Below are 15,753 nucleotides of genomic sequence, written 5' to 3'. Positions count from 1 at the left end.
TTGAACAATAGAAGACAGCTTACCATCATTAGTTTCATCAGCTCCAAAGTGCTGCCTGTAGAAGAGCATCAATTCAATGTTGTAGCATTTGTAAATGACCACCAGCAGTACAAGGAGGAGGAAGATTGCTCCCAGGCCCCCTGCAAGCTCAATTTTGTAGATTAAATCTGGAGCGAACAGAATAAACAGGAAAAGGTAATTAAATCAGCAACACTTGGGATCTTCCCATATTTCTAGTATATAAGATGTACTAACATTCTGTTTTCCTTTCCAGAAAATTCTTGCTTAATGCAGTAGCTTTGCTCTTGATACATTTGTATGAATCAAATTTTTGTAAAATAAACTATTTAAAATTTGATTAATTTACTATTAAAAGTGGTAAGTCTATCTGAAAAGGAATAGTTGCTCTCAATTCGTTTTGAATGCATCTAAGATGTCACATATATGCTTTTGCTCTAAATGTATTTCAGGGAACTATTAAAGCTACTTTATTCTGGGTCCAAGGCCAATATTTTCTTATTTCTGTTTAATTATCTTATTGGTTTAGCAAGATTACCATCTAGTACTTCTCAGGCCACAGGCCCTATTCTTTTGCAGAACAACATCATAAAATTACTTTCAGAATCAAATAAAATCTAATGAGTTTGCAGGATTTAACTGTTTCATTTAACCCCAGTAGAACATAATCCAATATAAGGTAAGCAGGTAAAATTAGCTTATCCATTTCCCCTACTTATTTGAATAAATGACTGTAATATATATGTGATATAATATACCCAATGGAGCTAAAACAGAATGAGAAATCCAGGCTAATCACTTGGCCTCTTCAGCCAACACCAGCCTACCTGATAGCAGACTTAGGCTGCTCCAGGGGGGCATCCCTAGAACTCTGAGCATTGGAACAATTAAATCAAAATATAATGGAAGAAGACATAATGTCTCCAAGGCTCAGGGAACAGTGACTTAACCTGTAGTTAATCAGTGATATTAATAAATATAAAGAGTGTATCATCAAAAGACGGTATGGTATCATGAAATTTAGAGAAAATGGGAAGTCAGAGGAGAATTTAGAATGTGAGTTCAGCAATGTCCATAGGAAAAATACTGAATCTGAGAGACATCAGACCAGAGACGTATTTTCCACAGGGACATTATCGGTCTCATTATAATTAGATAAAATTACCTACAAGATTACCTAACCTCCCTTTAACGTAATTACATAATTACCAAGTGACTATTTTATTACTAATTCAGCTTACCATGTAACTGGAAACTGGAAAAGAGAGAGACAATCTAGTTTGTACATCAGTTCCTTGTGAGTTTAGTTGGCATCAGTCAGTCTTCCTGGATGGATCAATTCTGGGGCACTGTCAAAATCAAATTGCTGACCATTGACAGTCTGTCACTCTTGAAAGCCAGACTGTCAACCTTTCTCTAGGAATGTCCCTTATCTCTATACAGGATTATTGCTTAAGAGAAATTACCCAGGCTCAATATAACAATTAAGATCCATTTAGTAGGTTATATTTTATAAAAAAGAATATATATATATGTGTGTATATATATGTGTATATATGTGTGTGTATATATATATGTGTGTGTATATATATATATATATATATACACACACATACACACACACACACACACAGAGAGAGAGAGAGAGAGAGAGAACAGCCAATCAGGAGAGTCATAGAATGGAAATGTAAGAAACATAAATAAATGTCACTCTTTTTGAGTATGGAGAGAGGGGGAAGGATAGAAAAAGGAAGAGAGTGGGGCTGCTGTGAAGGACAAAATATGCCAACAAGGAATATTGTGAGGGCACACACAATGAATAGGGGTAGGAAATTGGAATCTGTGTCTGTCATGCCTGCTGCAGGAGGTGGTCTTTTAAAAAACTAAGCCACAAAATTTCAGGTAAAAAAAAAAAATTTCACCACATAATTAGCAATGCTTCCTGCCCTCTATGTAAAACGTGGCTCTCCAGGAACCACTACCTTCCTCTGCCTCTGCCTATGTTGGGGATAAAGCAGGCTTTCTTAAGAAATCTCTGTGGGCTGCAAATCACAATTTTTACTTGTTTTCTCACCATCTTATATACACCATCAATTATACATTATTAAAAGCCAATTTTAAATAGAGCAATACAGTTTTCTTTGTTACTCTGAAAACTGACTTCTCTTTCATCTTGGGGCATTAATTGACTTGATTCAAAAGGTTTTTCCTGTTTTAAGATGTTCACTTTATGCTATACATTTTTTGGTCTTTCTGTCTCTCTCTCTGGTCAGAAGAGCTTTCAAATGTTTTAAAAGTCGTGGAATGGGAAGTTTTTCAGCAATTTCTGTGTTATTTACAGAGTAGAGTTGCTATTAGGTAGATGGAAAACTTCAGCAGCAGGAACAATTTGTGCTCTCAAGTAGCAGACATTTTTTCAGCAGTAAATTTATGGAAGAAAACCATGGTGAACAAAGTACCTTTGTGATTTTGAGGTCCATTTTATAAAAATGTCTTTGAAAGATATTATGTAATGATGGCTGTTTAAGTTGAAAACTGTGAACCTAGGCCCAGAGACTCAACCAGATTCTTTGATTCAGCCCAGGCAGTCACATCAAAAGGGAAACATCTATCCTATAATCAGAGGGCAGAATTGCCATCACCCTAATGACACCTGGATTTTCTTTTGTCTTCTATTTTCAATTGCAATTTTCAATCTCAGCAGGATCTATACTTCTAGGGACATTTACTGACTAAAAATTGGAAAGTCATTTTAGTTGGGCTGTGTCTTGTATATGCTTCACAAAGAGAGCTGTAGCAAGAACAGCAAATATTTATGGGCTTGTAACTTTTTCTAGGCACCCAAAGTACATGTGTAGCTCTTTTTACCTTCTTAGTTTGAACCCACCTATTTCTTCACTGTGAACACAAAGATCAGATATTATAGAATGGGACAAATAGCAACTGAAGCCAAGGGACTGGAGAGAGGGAATGCAGGGAATGTTTGAGCTTGCTACTCTGACTCACAAGTTGGGAAGCAGGTTAGGAGATCCCACCTGAGGGCTTCTGTCATGGTCTGAATGTTTGTTCAAAATGCATATGTTGTAACCTAACCCCCAAGGTGATTATATAAGAGGGAGGCCTGGCCAGACACAGTGGCTCAAGCCTGTAATCCCAACACTTGGGGAGGCCGGGGCAGGAGGGTCGCTTGAAGCCAGGAGTTTGTGACCAACCAGGTCAACAAAGTGAAGCCCTGTCTCTACAAAAAATTTAAACAATTAGTCGGGCATGGTGGTGTGTCTGTAGTCCCAGCTACTCTGGAGGCTGAGGTGGGAGAATTACTTGGGCTCAGGAGTTTGAGGCTGCAGTGTGCTATGATTGAGCCACTGCATTTCAGCCTGGGCAACAGACTGAGACCCTGCCCTGTTTCTAAAAAAATAAAAAATAAAAAACGAGGGAAGCATGTGAGAGGTGATTAGATCATGAGGGTAGAACTTTCATAAATGGGGCCTGTTATAAGAGATGCCTGAGGAAACCTGTTTGCTGCTACTGCCATGTGAGGACACAAAGAAAGTGCCATCTATGCAAAATGGGTCCTTACCAGATACCAAATCTGTTAGTACCTTGATCTTGGTCTTCCTAGCCTCCAGAACTGTGAACAATCAATTTCTGTTGTTTATATACTATCCAGTCTAAGGTATCTTGTTATAGCAGCCCAAATGGACTAAGACAGAAATTGGTACTGAGAAGTGGGGTGCTGCTGTAACAAATACCTAAAGTTGTGGAACCAGCTTTGGAACTGGGTAATGGATAGAGCGTAGAAGAGATTTGAGGTATATTGCCATGAAAAGAGCCTTAAGGGCAATTCTGGTGAGGGCTTGGAAGAAGAGAGCTGTAGAGAATTCCTCAGTCATCTTAGAGATTGCCTAAATAGTCGTGATCAGAATGTTAGTAGAAATATGAATGGTGAAGGCCATTCTGATATCTCAGACAAAAATGAGGAATAGGCCCCTACCAGACATGAATCTGCTGGTGCCTTGATCTTGGACATCCCAGCCTCTAGGACTGTGAGCACTAAATTTGTAATGTTTAAAAATTACCCAGTCTAAGGTGTTTTGTTATAGCATCCTGAGCAGGCTTAGAAAGTTTTCTATTCAGGTATGGTGGGACAGAGTGAAGCAGCAGCACTGAGAATGAAGAGAGAGAGATTCAATGATATGCTCCTGTTTTATGAGAAAGGAAGTATGTGCAGAGAAACAGAAATAATTATCAGAATTTCTTGAACCTAAGTTCAGACTCTTGGCTCACCAAAGAAAAAATTTAGGATGAACTTCTTACTGAAATGCTAGTTGCACTTACTGGCAAATTGTTCACCTGAGAATAAGGAAGTGGTAGGTGCAGACAGAAGACAGATAGGTAAGAAGATGGATAGGTTACAAAACTTGATTCTGTTAATTGGATATATTAGATGTGAGTTTTCATTTTACAAAAGCCCTTTTCACTTAATGAAAGGATGCATCATGTTTCTTCTCCATAATGATCACTTAAGGCATTTTAAATTTTTGACTTACAGCTCATCAAGAAGTTATTGTTCCATAAAACAAGCCATACTAGTATTCCAGGTAGGAATACTACTGCCAATGAGGCCAGGCTATGATGTGATAAAGCTTAAAAGGTCCAACTCCAAAGGAAATATCTTAAGTTTCTCAAAACAAGCCAGAGCTTGTTCTGACTTAAAAAAATTATGCCAGTTCCATAAGGATTCTTGCTCTTTCTTGGGTTTCCACTATATTGTCAGAAGCTCCTAAGGAGACCAAGTGAGGGAAGATTAACTGCATACTTTTGTAAAGCACAATGAAATCATTTAACTGCTACCTAGAACGGAGAGTACAAACTGGTATACTATGGGCCAAAAAATTAGTTTTGTTGGATCACACAATGTTTCAAAAATGAATACTAATATTTAAAAATTAAAAGACATCATATCCAGTCTTTCAGCTTCACTTGAAAACTTCAAAGCTCTCATATCCCTGGGCATATATTCCAGCAAAAACAGCAGTAATCTTATAGAACAAAGTAGTTGTTGCCCTTTTAAAGCAAGGCATGTTTTCTCTGGTCTATGTTTTGATTTTGTCTAATATCCAGCCCTCTTCTTAAAAAATTCAGTATTTTCCTGGGACCTGAGGTCTTTTGAGTTTGCGATCCCTGGAAAGTAAACAATACTTGAAAAGAAAAAATGCATTTAGCTAATCCAGGGAAGATATTAGTCATGACAAAATCACAGATCAAATCTTCTTTTTATCAATCCCTGTTATCTATTGCTCACCTGATTGTGCTTGTCCTCTATGAGGAGAATTTTCATTCAAGAAATAGTTTTGAGCACTTATTATGTTTTATGCACTAGAGATACAGCAGTAAATACAGCAAGAAAAGTTCCTGTTCTCCAGTATTCCATATTTTAGTGGGGGGGAAGAAAACAAGAAGCAAACAAATATGTAATATAATATCCAATAGTAATAGACAAAGCGAAAATAAGTAGAGACAGGTTAGAAGAAAAAGAAAATGAAAGGTAATATCATTTTATATAGGATGGACAGAAAATACCTATGAGGAAGGTAACATTTAAGTAGAAATCTGTATGAAGGGAAGGAGGGAGTCATGGAGACAGCTGGAGGCAAGAGTGTTCCAGACAGATGAAACAGCAAGTGCAAAGGACCTGAGGCAGGACTGTGTTTGGTGAACATGAGAAACAGAAAGCAGGCTAGTGTTATAATGTATGAGGGAAATTGTGGTAGAAAATGAGATCAGATGTAAGAACAGATTGTGTAGTGCCTTATAGGACATGGTAAAGATTTGGGATTTCATTCTTAGTGGAAAGGGAAGGAACTGTGAATGGAGGGTTCTGATCAGGGGAATAACATGACCTTACTTACATATTTAAATGATCCTTCTGACTGTTGTGATAAGAATAGACTGTGAGAGGAAAAGGGTGGAAGCAGGGAGACCAGTTAGGCTGTTACCATGATCCAGGTAATTGGTGCTGGTGGCTCAGAAGAGGATGTGGGTAGTGAAGGTGGGAAAAGTGTTCAGAGTCTAAATAGGCCTTGAAAGTTAAGCCATGGGATTTGCTAGTGGAGTAGATATAGGATGTGAGTAGAAAAAAGAGAAAGTGAAGAATGACTCCAAAGATTTTGGCATGAGCAACTAGAACAATGGTCATGGAGATGGAGAAGGGGACTGGAGGATCAGGTTTGTAGGCAGGAGAAATTAGGAATCCTGTTTGGGACAAGCTAAATTTGATATGCCTGCTAGATCTCTAAGAAGAGTTGTTTAGTAGGCAATTGAGTATACAGGTGAGAAGTCCAGGCTAGATATAAATTTGGGAGTTGTTAGCATATAAGTGGTAAGCAAAACCATGAGATGGAGATAGAATGAAATCACCTACTGAATGAGTGAGAAGAGGGGACCTGAACCCTGGGGAACTCCAATATTTAAATATTTGGAAGATGAGAATTAACATTGTCAGTTAACATGATTTAGACCAGTTTTCTTGTAGAAGCCTTGGGTGGTAGCAGAGTATTACAGTGTGTCTTGGTTTGTAGTGTCAAATTTTTAGAAATTTTTAGGGGCTGCCTTGTGTTGCTTTACTTATTAAAGAGAAATGGATTTATTTTAAAACTCAAATAAGGTTATTTCTGTCCACATGGGCTGATTGATAAGACACCCCCCATTATTTTTCCTCATAGCAGGTTTTTAATTATAACACTATGTATCTTTTGCGGAATTTTAAAAAATGTTTAATCTTGGTCTTTCTTTGCATTCTCACTCCTCCAAAGAGTATAAGCTCCAAGAAGACCTGGGTATGTCTATCTTATTCAGCATTCTATTCCCCAGCACCTATCATAGTGCTGGCTACAGCTAAGTCTTCATTAATAAAAGAAAAAATTAGCCATTTATTTGACCAGAATGGGTTCTAAGTGCTTATTACTAGCTAGACACTGCTCAAGTTGATATCTCTGAGGATACAGAGGTATAGCAGCAGGCTCTGATTGGAGGATCTCTAAGCCCGAAATAAGACTGAGATGAACAGAAACAAAGTGATCCTTGCCACAAGGTGTTTGGGCATGATCAATACCTGCCCTTCATGTGGTTCCTAAGTGGTTACCTAGGATAAATTATCCAAGTTCAGTATAATAATAAAGACTGTTTGGTCATGGCATATTTCACACCCATTATATCATTATTATTTGAACCTCAAAGTGACTCTGCAAGGTAGGTATTATTAATCCTATTTTAAAGATAAGAAAACTAAGGTTTAGGGAGTCTAATAAGACAAGTCAGTCCTACTGAACCAGGATCTCCTGAATCTGGGTCTTCTGACTTTACTTTCTCTTTTAGACTTCTTTACACTTAAATATGCCTTTATTTTAAGATAGAATCAAGTCTAATGGAGTACGAAGTGGTGCTAGAGATATAAACACATTATTTTCAGAATAATGATTCCTCTCTGCTTCTTCAAGAGCTGCTGGTCATTGTCAAGTATTAGGGCTGGCTGGAAAATATAAATTCCATCCTGGCCAGGAAGTACAACTAAGTGACCTTGCTGATTGAATCTGTTCTATTATTGCTCTAAAACCTAGGCAACAAGAACACTGATTGAGAACATTTGTTCTGCTACATTTGCAAAGCCTTTGCCAGATGTACATATACAGAAAGTATTTAGCCTTTTGTAGCAATCAAAAGTCATAGCAAGGTAAGAGCCAATTCAGAAGCTACTCTAGCTGCTGAGATTGTTTGTTTTTCGTATATCTGTTTTTTATCTCCTTTATATGTAAATTTAGAGTTTCTTTTCTTTGTTCATTATATACAATTTCCACCCCGTCTGGAACCAACTTGAGAAAGGGATGCCAAAATATTTAGAAATATATGCACCTGATAAAGATCTCTTAATACCAGGTCATATCATAAAATATGGTTTATAATTTTTATGATAACAATTGTAAGAATATTATATGGGATTATTACTTTTTTATTTTTTAGTCAGGGAATAAAAAAGCAACTGTGTTTCTCATCCAATAATAAAATCTCTTGCATTTCATTTAAGCAATATAAGATATAAGAAGGCAAAATATGGAGAAAATATTGAATGTCAAATATATATCAAATTTTATGTAACACTTAAAACTAAGGTACAATTTATATCACTGGATTTAACATATGACAATACTTCATTTCATTTATCCACTTCCTAATGGTATTGAAGATCATAGGTATTTTATGCTAATATGCAGAGCAAGAGAAATATCTTTCCTTAAAAAGACAAAATGGTTAATAAAGGTTTACACTACATGATAAAATAAAGCCAGGAAATATCTCTAACTTCAATAGTTGTTGATAGCTAAGCAAACCATAGTTATAGTTATAAAAATAAATACCCTTTTTACGCAGCAAAACACTGGCATGTTTCCGTCCATTTCGGTTTTCAACATGGCAGGTATAATTCGCCAGGTCAGCTTCCACAACTGAGTCAAAGATGAGTGCCAATTCAACTTCTTTTTCTCCAAGATGCTCTTTGAGAAGCCTGAAATAAAAACGGTATTCTTGGCTGAATTGGCTTGATTTGGGGAGAAAGCAGCCATGCAAAGACTACAGATGGTCACACAGCTCACACAGGTCTCTGATGATGGGCGTGGAGAATCCTGGCTGGGTGTATGTGTGGGTGGGACCTTCTACAAGAAAACACAAAAAGTGGCTCTTGACATGAAGATAAGATGGAAAAGAAAAGAAGTGAATAATTCACTTGGCAAAAAGAAATATTATTGCGTCTATTTGATTCTTCTCTCTTTTTTTCTTTATTAGTCTTGCTAGCGGTCTATCAATTTTGTTGATCCTTTCAAAAAAACCAGCTCCTGGATTCATTAATTTTTTGAAGGGTTTTTTGTATCTCTATTTCCTTCAGTTCTGCTCTGATTTTAGTTATTTCTTGCCTTCTGCTAGCTAAAACACATGAAAAAATGCCCATCATCACTGGCCATCAGAGAAATGCAAATCAAAACCACAATGAGATACCATCTCACACCAGTTAGAATGGCAATCATTAAAAAGTCAGGAAACAACATGTGCTGAAGAGGATGTGGAGAAATAGGAACACTTTTACACTCTTGGTGGGACTGTAAACTAGTTCAACCATTGTGGAAGTCAGTGTGGCAATTCCTCAGGGATCTAGAACTAGAAATACCATTTGACACAGCCATCCCATTACTGGGCATATACCCAAAGGACTATAAATCATGCTGCTATAAAGACACATGCACACGTATGTTTATTGCGGCATTATTCACAATAGCAAAGACTTGGAACCAACCCAAATGTCCAACAATGATAGACTGGATTAAGAAAATGTGGCACATATACACCATGGAATACTATGCAGCCATAAAAAATGATGAGTTCACGTCCTTTGTAGGGACATGGATGAAATTGGAAATCATCATTCTCAGTAAACTATCGCAAGAACAAAAAACCAAACACTGCATATTCTCACTCATAGGTAGGAATTGAACAATGAGATCACATGGACACAGGAAGGGGAATATCACACTCTGGGGCCTGTTGTGGGGTGGGGGGAGGGGGGAGGGATAGCATTGGGAGATATACCTAATGCTAGATGACGAGTTAGTGGGTGCAGTGCACCAGCATGGCACATGTATACATATGTAACTAACCTGCACAATGTGCACATGTACCCTAAAACTTAAAGTATAATAAATAAATAAATAAATCGTAAAACATTTCTGGCATTAAAAAAAAAAGAAATATTAACATGCCACTAGGCTTTGATAAATAAAGTCAACATGGCTTGTATGGTGAAAAGGAGGAAACACTGGGTTCCATGCTCTAAACTAAGATCATGGAAACTAATTGGATTTTTGCATCATGGCATTAAGGGAAAAAATCTGTAGGAGTATAGGTTTTGTGGTAGAGGTTAGAGTTTTGACAGTAGTGAGGTAAAGGTGTAAAGAAGGGGGCCTTGAATATGGTTGCCTTATGAGAAGCAAATTGAAGATTTTTAGTGGCCTTCTATCTCCATACATTAGTAAGAAGCCTACTCTCTGCTTTTCTCCTGGCTTTTGTCCAATGCAGTAATGTGCTCTGAGCCCTAATCCCCCAATAATGCTAACACCCCCATGACCCTGATTTCTCCAGACACTGCTCCCCATCTGTCCCTCTGCTTTCTGCCCTCACAGGAGAAGCCCTCTGCAACATTTTCTCCTAGCCTTGCTTTTTTTAAAGCTGCAAAGGATCTTGTATGGCCAGGAACAGATGTTCTTTGCAGAGGGGCTGAATTGCTTGGGTTATTTCCTGAAGAGTGCGCCTCCTGTTTCTTTGGAGAGTTATACTCTCAACAACGACCAGCTACCTTCTGGGTGAGATGAAAATGGGTACCCTGTCAACTTTTCTTTTCTTTCTCTTGCCTTTGGCCAAAGAAGGAGCAAATCATGGGTCTACATGGTGACAACCCTGCAGTTTAGCTCTGGAGTAGGTTCTTAAATACATATATTTTTCAATCATGAAATATTTTAGATGGGAAATTGGAGAAGCAGAAGTAATTCTCATCTTCTTTTTGGACACCTGGTTATAAATGCAGGGAATATCCCTATGACTTACTGGCACTCAGCATAAAATTGGAAACATGACTGCTCAGAAAAAAACTGGGCTCTAAGTACCCGCCTCCCAATTACAACAAGCTCAGGCTTGGTCTTTACAAAATCATTAACTCAATGGTGCCTTAATTTAACTCATCTTGAAACTGTAAAATAACTACCATATGTACTTTAACTTTGTTGTAAGGGTAAAATGGGTTAAAGTGATTTGAAAAGTAAATAGCACTATGCATATGTAAAGGTATGTTATTAAACACAAACATTTCATTATCTGAAGGTAGATTGTATTTTAGCTACTCCAAAAATATTTGTATTTACATTTACTGACATTTAAGATTGGCTTGGCTTAACCTCTTCTGCTTCCCATTTGAGAGCAGGAAGGGCTTAAAGTTGGGTTGGTGGAATGGAGTTTCTAAAATCTGAGTCTCTCATACTAAAATCTCAAGCCCTTTACATTTATGTACCATCGCAGAACCAGACAAGTATAAGAATTTTTTTAACTGCATTTGGGAGACCACATCTTATGGTTAGTTTTTCTATAAATTGTTTTTATTTTTCCTGACTAAAGTTGTAGTTTCTCTTTTTCTCTTCTTTCCCAACATGTACCTAACCAAGACAAAATTGGGAATTTACTACTTTCATGGTTTATGTTGACTTTTGCTGTTTTTCTCCCTGATGTTGGTAAACAACACCACACTCAATTATTTTAGCTCTGTGTAACCTGCTGTGGAAGAACCCCCTGTAGTTCCAGAAGCTGCGTAGGCACCACAACTTCAGTTTAATTTGAAGCTTCACATGGAGGGCAGCCATAGCCTCTGCCAGGCACAGGGTGGAAAGCTGATCCTGTTCTTCCAAACCAAGCCTTTCCTTCTTCTAATGCAGTTTCCAAAAACAGCTCTTCACAGGCTGCAGAAAGAATCTGGAGAGAGGATTTGAAAAATGATCCTTGGTTCATCTATTAATATATATGAGGTGTCTTAATTATCAGCTCCTGAAAAACCTAGGTGACTTGTGTTTTTTGGAATTAAAGATCAAAATGGTGTTTATGACTACAAATCACTCAACAGAGCAGTCATAATTTTCTAGCAAATATATTATTTTTAATTTTAATTTTAGGTTCAGGGGTACATGTGCAGGTTTGTTTTATAAATTGCCTGTCACAGGGGTTTGGTGTACAGATTATTTTATTACCTAGGTAATAAGCATAGTACCCTCCTGCCACCCTCCGAGACTCTCAAGTAGGCCCTGGTGTTTGTTGTTTCCTTCTTTGTGTTCAAATGTACTCAATATTTAGCTCCCACTTATAAGTGAGAACATGTGGTATTTGGTTTTCTGTTCCTGTGTTAGTTCACTTAGGATAATGGCTTCCAGCTCCATCCATGTTGCTGCAAAGAACATGATCTCATTCTTTTTTATTGCTGTGTACTATTCCATGGTGTATATGTAGCACATTTTCTTTATCCAGTCTACCACTGATGGGCATTTAAGTTGATTCCATGTCTTTGCTATTGTGAATATTGCTGTGGTGAACATAGCCATGCATGCATCTTTATGGTAGAACAATTTATATTCCCTTGGGTATATACCCAATAATCCAATAATGAGATTACTGAGTTGAACGATAATTCTCTTTTAAGTTGTTTGAGAAATTGCCAAACTGCTTTCCACAATGACTGAACTAATTTACATTCCCACCAGCAGTGTACAAGCACTCTCCTTTCTCTGCAACCTCACCAACATCTGCTATTTTTTGACTTTTTAATAATGGCCATTCTGAATGGTGTGAGATGGTATCTTGTTGTGGTTTTGATTATCATTTCTCTAATGCTTAGTGATGTTGAGCATTTTTACATATGCTTGTTTGGCTGCATGTATGTCTTCTTTGGAAAAGTGTCTGTTCATGTTCTTTGCCCACTTTTTTATGGAGTTTTTTTTTTTGTTTTTAATTTTTTTAAGTTCCTTATGGATTCTGGATATTAGTCCTTTGTCAGATATATAGTTTGCAAATATTTTCTCCCATTCTGTAGGTTGTCTGTTTACTCTGTTGATAGTTTTTTTTTTTTTTCTGTGCAGAAGCTCCTTCATTGAATTAGTCCCATTTTTCGAATTCTGTTTTTGTTGCAATTGCTTTTGGCATCTTTGTCATGAAATCCTTGCCAGATTCTATGTCTATAATGCTATTTCCTAGGTTGTCTTTCAGGATTTTTATAGTTTTTGGTTTTACACTTAAGTATTTAATTCATCTTGAGTTGATCTTTGTATATGGTGTAAGGAGTCCAGTTTCAATCTTCCGTGTATGGCTACCCAATAATCCCAGCACCATTTATTTAATAGGGAGTCCTTTCCTCATTGCTTGTTTTTGTCAACTTTGTCAAAGATCAGATGGTTGTTGATTGGTGGCATTGCTTATTATGTTCCATTGGTCTATGTGTCTGTTTTTGTACCAGTACCATGCTATTTTGGCTACTATATTCTTGTAGTATAGTTTGAAGTCAGGTAATGTGATGTCTCGGGCTTTGTTCTTTTTGCTTAGGATTGCCTTGACTATTCGGACTCTTTTTTGATTCCATATATATTTTTAAATAGTTTTTTCTAATTCTGTGAAGAGTATAACAATCCATAAATGATTCTTTTCCAATATTTAGTAAGTGCCTGGCTCTGGGCTATATATTTGGCATACAAGAAATAGAAACATTAAAAGATGTGGTCCCTTCTTCCATTAAACTTTAAAATTTAAATGAGGAGACACGATGTACACAGTTGCAGAAAATTACAGAAAGAATAAGGCAAAGCAGGGTGGTATACTCATGCTTACAACAGTATGTCTGTTGACTAAGTTATCCAAAAAATGCTTAAGAAAATTCTCACTAAATGAAAAGAAGGGAGGGTTTTCCAGAATAGAAGACAAGAGTAGGTTTTTGCAGAATGTGTGAAAGAGAGGTATTAAAGAGACTGGTTTCAGAGTAGAGGTTATAAGGGAGGAATCCTGGGATATATTTCATATGACCTTAGAAGTATCTCATTCCAAGTATTGATATTATGTGGGAGGGTAAGAACCACATACATTTTAAACTGATTATTGAAACAATAGATATACAAAAAACTCACTTATTTAATATATACAACTTGATGAGTTTGCACATATGCATGCATCCATGGCAAGTGAGGGAGGGGTAGTAACCAGAGGGGTCTAAATATTAACATTAAAGGCAAGTTATAGTAGCAGTGAACACTGGTACAATAGAAAGTAACCAGTTCAGGTGACTGACATCACTATATTCCAAAATTTTATTTAGATTGGTACTATTAGTACAAATTAATACTATAAAGAGTTTGGAAATTGTTCCTCTCATTCTCACAAAAAGAAAAAAGTGAACAAACTGAAAATTATCAACTTTTCTTAAATCCCTCAAATAACAAGTCACAGGGCAAACTTCTGCCCCAGAAAGTTGAGAGAAAGGCAAATGCAGAGAATCACAGCATACTGGAATGAGATCCCCAGGAGCAAAGCCAGTACCACCACAAACACTTATAATGTAATAGATAAATTCCTGGAGACCCACCATGAACTATCTTGAGAGTTAAAAACACCATGAGACCTATATTTAGGGGGACCCCACAATTTTGTGAGTTTTGCCTACATAAGCGCTACTAAGTTCTTACTGTGAAGGTTGGAAAAAGGTTCCCTTATGCTTCTGGCAGGGGGAAAGGGAAAAGTGACCATTTTAAAATGAGCCCAGAGCACTTTGTCCTCCTTTTAAAAATGCTTGTTGACTCAATGTAGTGGTTCATGCCTATAATTCTCGGCCTTGGGAGGCCAAGGCTAGAGGATCACTTGAGGCCAGGAGTTCAAGACCAGCCTGGGAAACATAGCAAGACCCCATATCTACAAATAATAATTTTAAAAAATTAGCCAGGCTTGATGGTGTGCACCTGTATTCCCAGTGAGGCTGAGGTGGGAGAATCACTTGAACCTTGGAGTTAGAGTTTGCAGTGAGCTATGATTGTGCCACTGTACACCAGCCTGGGTGACAGAGCAAGATCCTGTTTCTTTTCTTTTCTTTTCTTTTTTTTAAAGCTTGCTCTCAAGGGAAACCACTTTATCATGACCTAAACTACTTAGGTTTTACCAAAGCCTAGCCCACCTGGGAGAAGGGAAATGACTACTCTAGCTTTCCTCTCACCTAAAGGGATGGGGGAAGCTAAGAAACACTTATGAAGGTAACATACCAGGGGCACAAGCTCACTAAAGGCAGTGACATCATAGAATTTTGAAATATGTTCCACAACATCAATCAGGCTCCTGTATAATAATAAGGGATTTTATTTGAAAAAAAAAACCTGCAAAGCTCAGGCCCTATTTAAGAAGTAATCTCGAGGAAAATTCAAACAAGACAGTGGAGACAAGAACAAAAACACTAGAGGCAATTTCAGCCTCTGACACCTATAGCTATACCAAAGAGTAAACACAGTCTAACTTTTAGTCAGATAAACATAAAATCTCACATTAAAAGCCTATTTACTTCAGTTACTTTTACCCAATACATCATATCTGGCTTTCAACAAAAAAGTAACAAGGCATATTAAAAAGCAAAGCAAAGCAAAACAAAACAAAAAATCCCCACAGTTTGAAGAGACAAAGCAAACATTCAGAACCAGACTCAGATATGGCAGAGATTTTGAAATTACCAAACTGGAAATATAAGATAACTATGATTAATATATTAAGGGCTCCAATGAAAAAAGTGGACAACATATATCAACAAATTAGTAAGGTAACCAGAGATGGAAACTCTAAGAAAAAAATCAAAAGGAAACTCTAGAAATCAAAATATGTTTACAGCCAACGAAAGAATCAATGCATTTGAAGATATGTCAATAGAAACCTCCTAAACTGAAATTCAAAGAGAAAAAAGGACAAAAAATAATGTAAAAAGTGTCCAAGAGTTTAGGAACAATTACAAAAGAAGTAATATGCATATAATAAATACCAGAAATAAAAGAAAGGAACAGTAGAAATATTTAATTAATAAGCTTGGAAAATTTTCTAAAATTATTAACAGACACCAAACTACAAATGAAGGAAGCTCCA

General features: G+C 37.0%; 1 protein-coding gene across 1 annotated transcript in view; it reads right to left on the bottom strand.

Moving 5' to 3' along the window:
* Positions 1–15,753, bottom strand: part of IL1RAPL2 (interleukin 1 receptor accessory protein like 2) — a 570,279-nt gene that overhangs the window by 20,637 nt on the left and 533,889 nt on the right. Inside the window, exons 6-7 of the mRNA XM_055106207.1 lie at positions 8,433–8,578; positions 24–167 (exon numbers count right to left, since the gene is read on the bottom strand). Coding sequence (XP_054962182.1) covers positions 24–167; positions 8,433–8,578 — 290 coding nt within the window. The remainder of the gene's footprint in view (positions 1–23; positions 168–8,432; positions 8,579–15,753) is intronic.

This window comes from Pan paniscus, chromosome X (genome assembly GCF_029289425.2).
Source record: "Pan paniscus chromosome X, NHGRI_mPanPan1-v2.0_pri, whole genome shotgun sequence".
Taxonomy (NCBI): Eukaryota; Metazoa; Chordata; class Mammalia; order Primates; family Hominidae; genus Pan; species Pan paniscus.
Note: the sequence above shows the minus strand (reverse complement) of the source record. Positions and strands in the feature narration are given on the sequence as shown.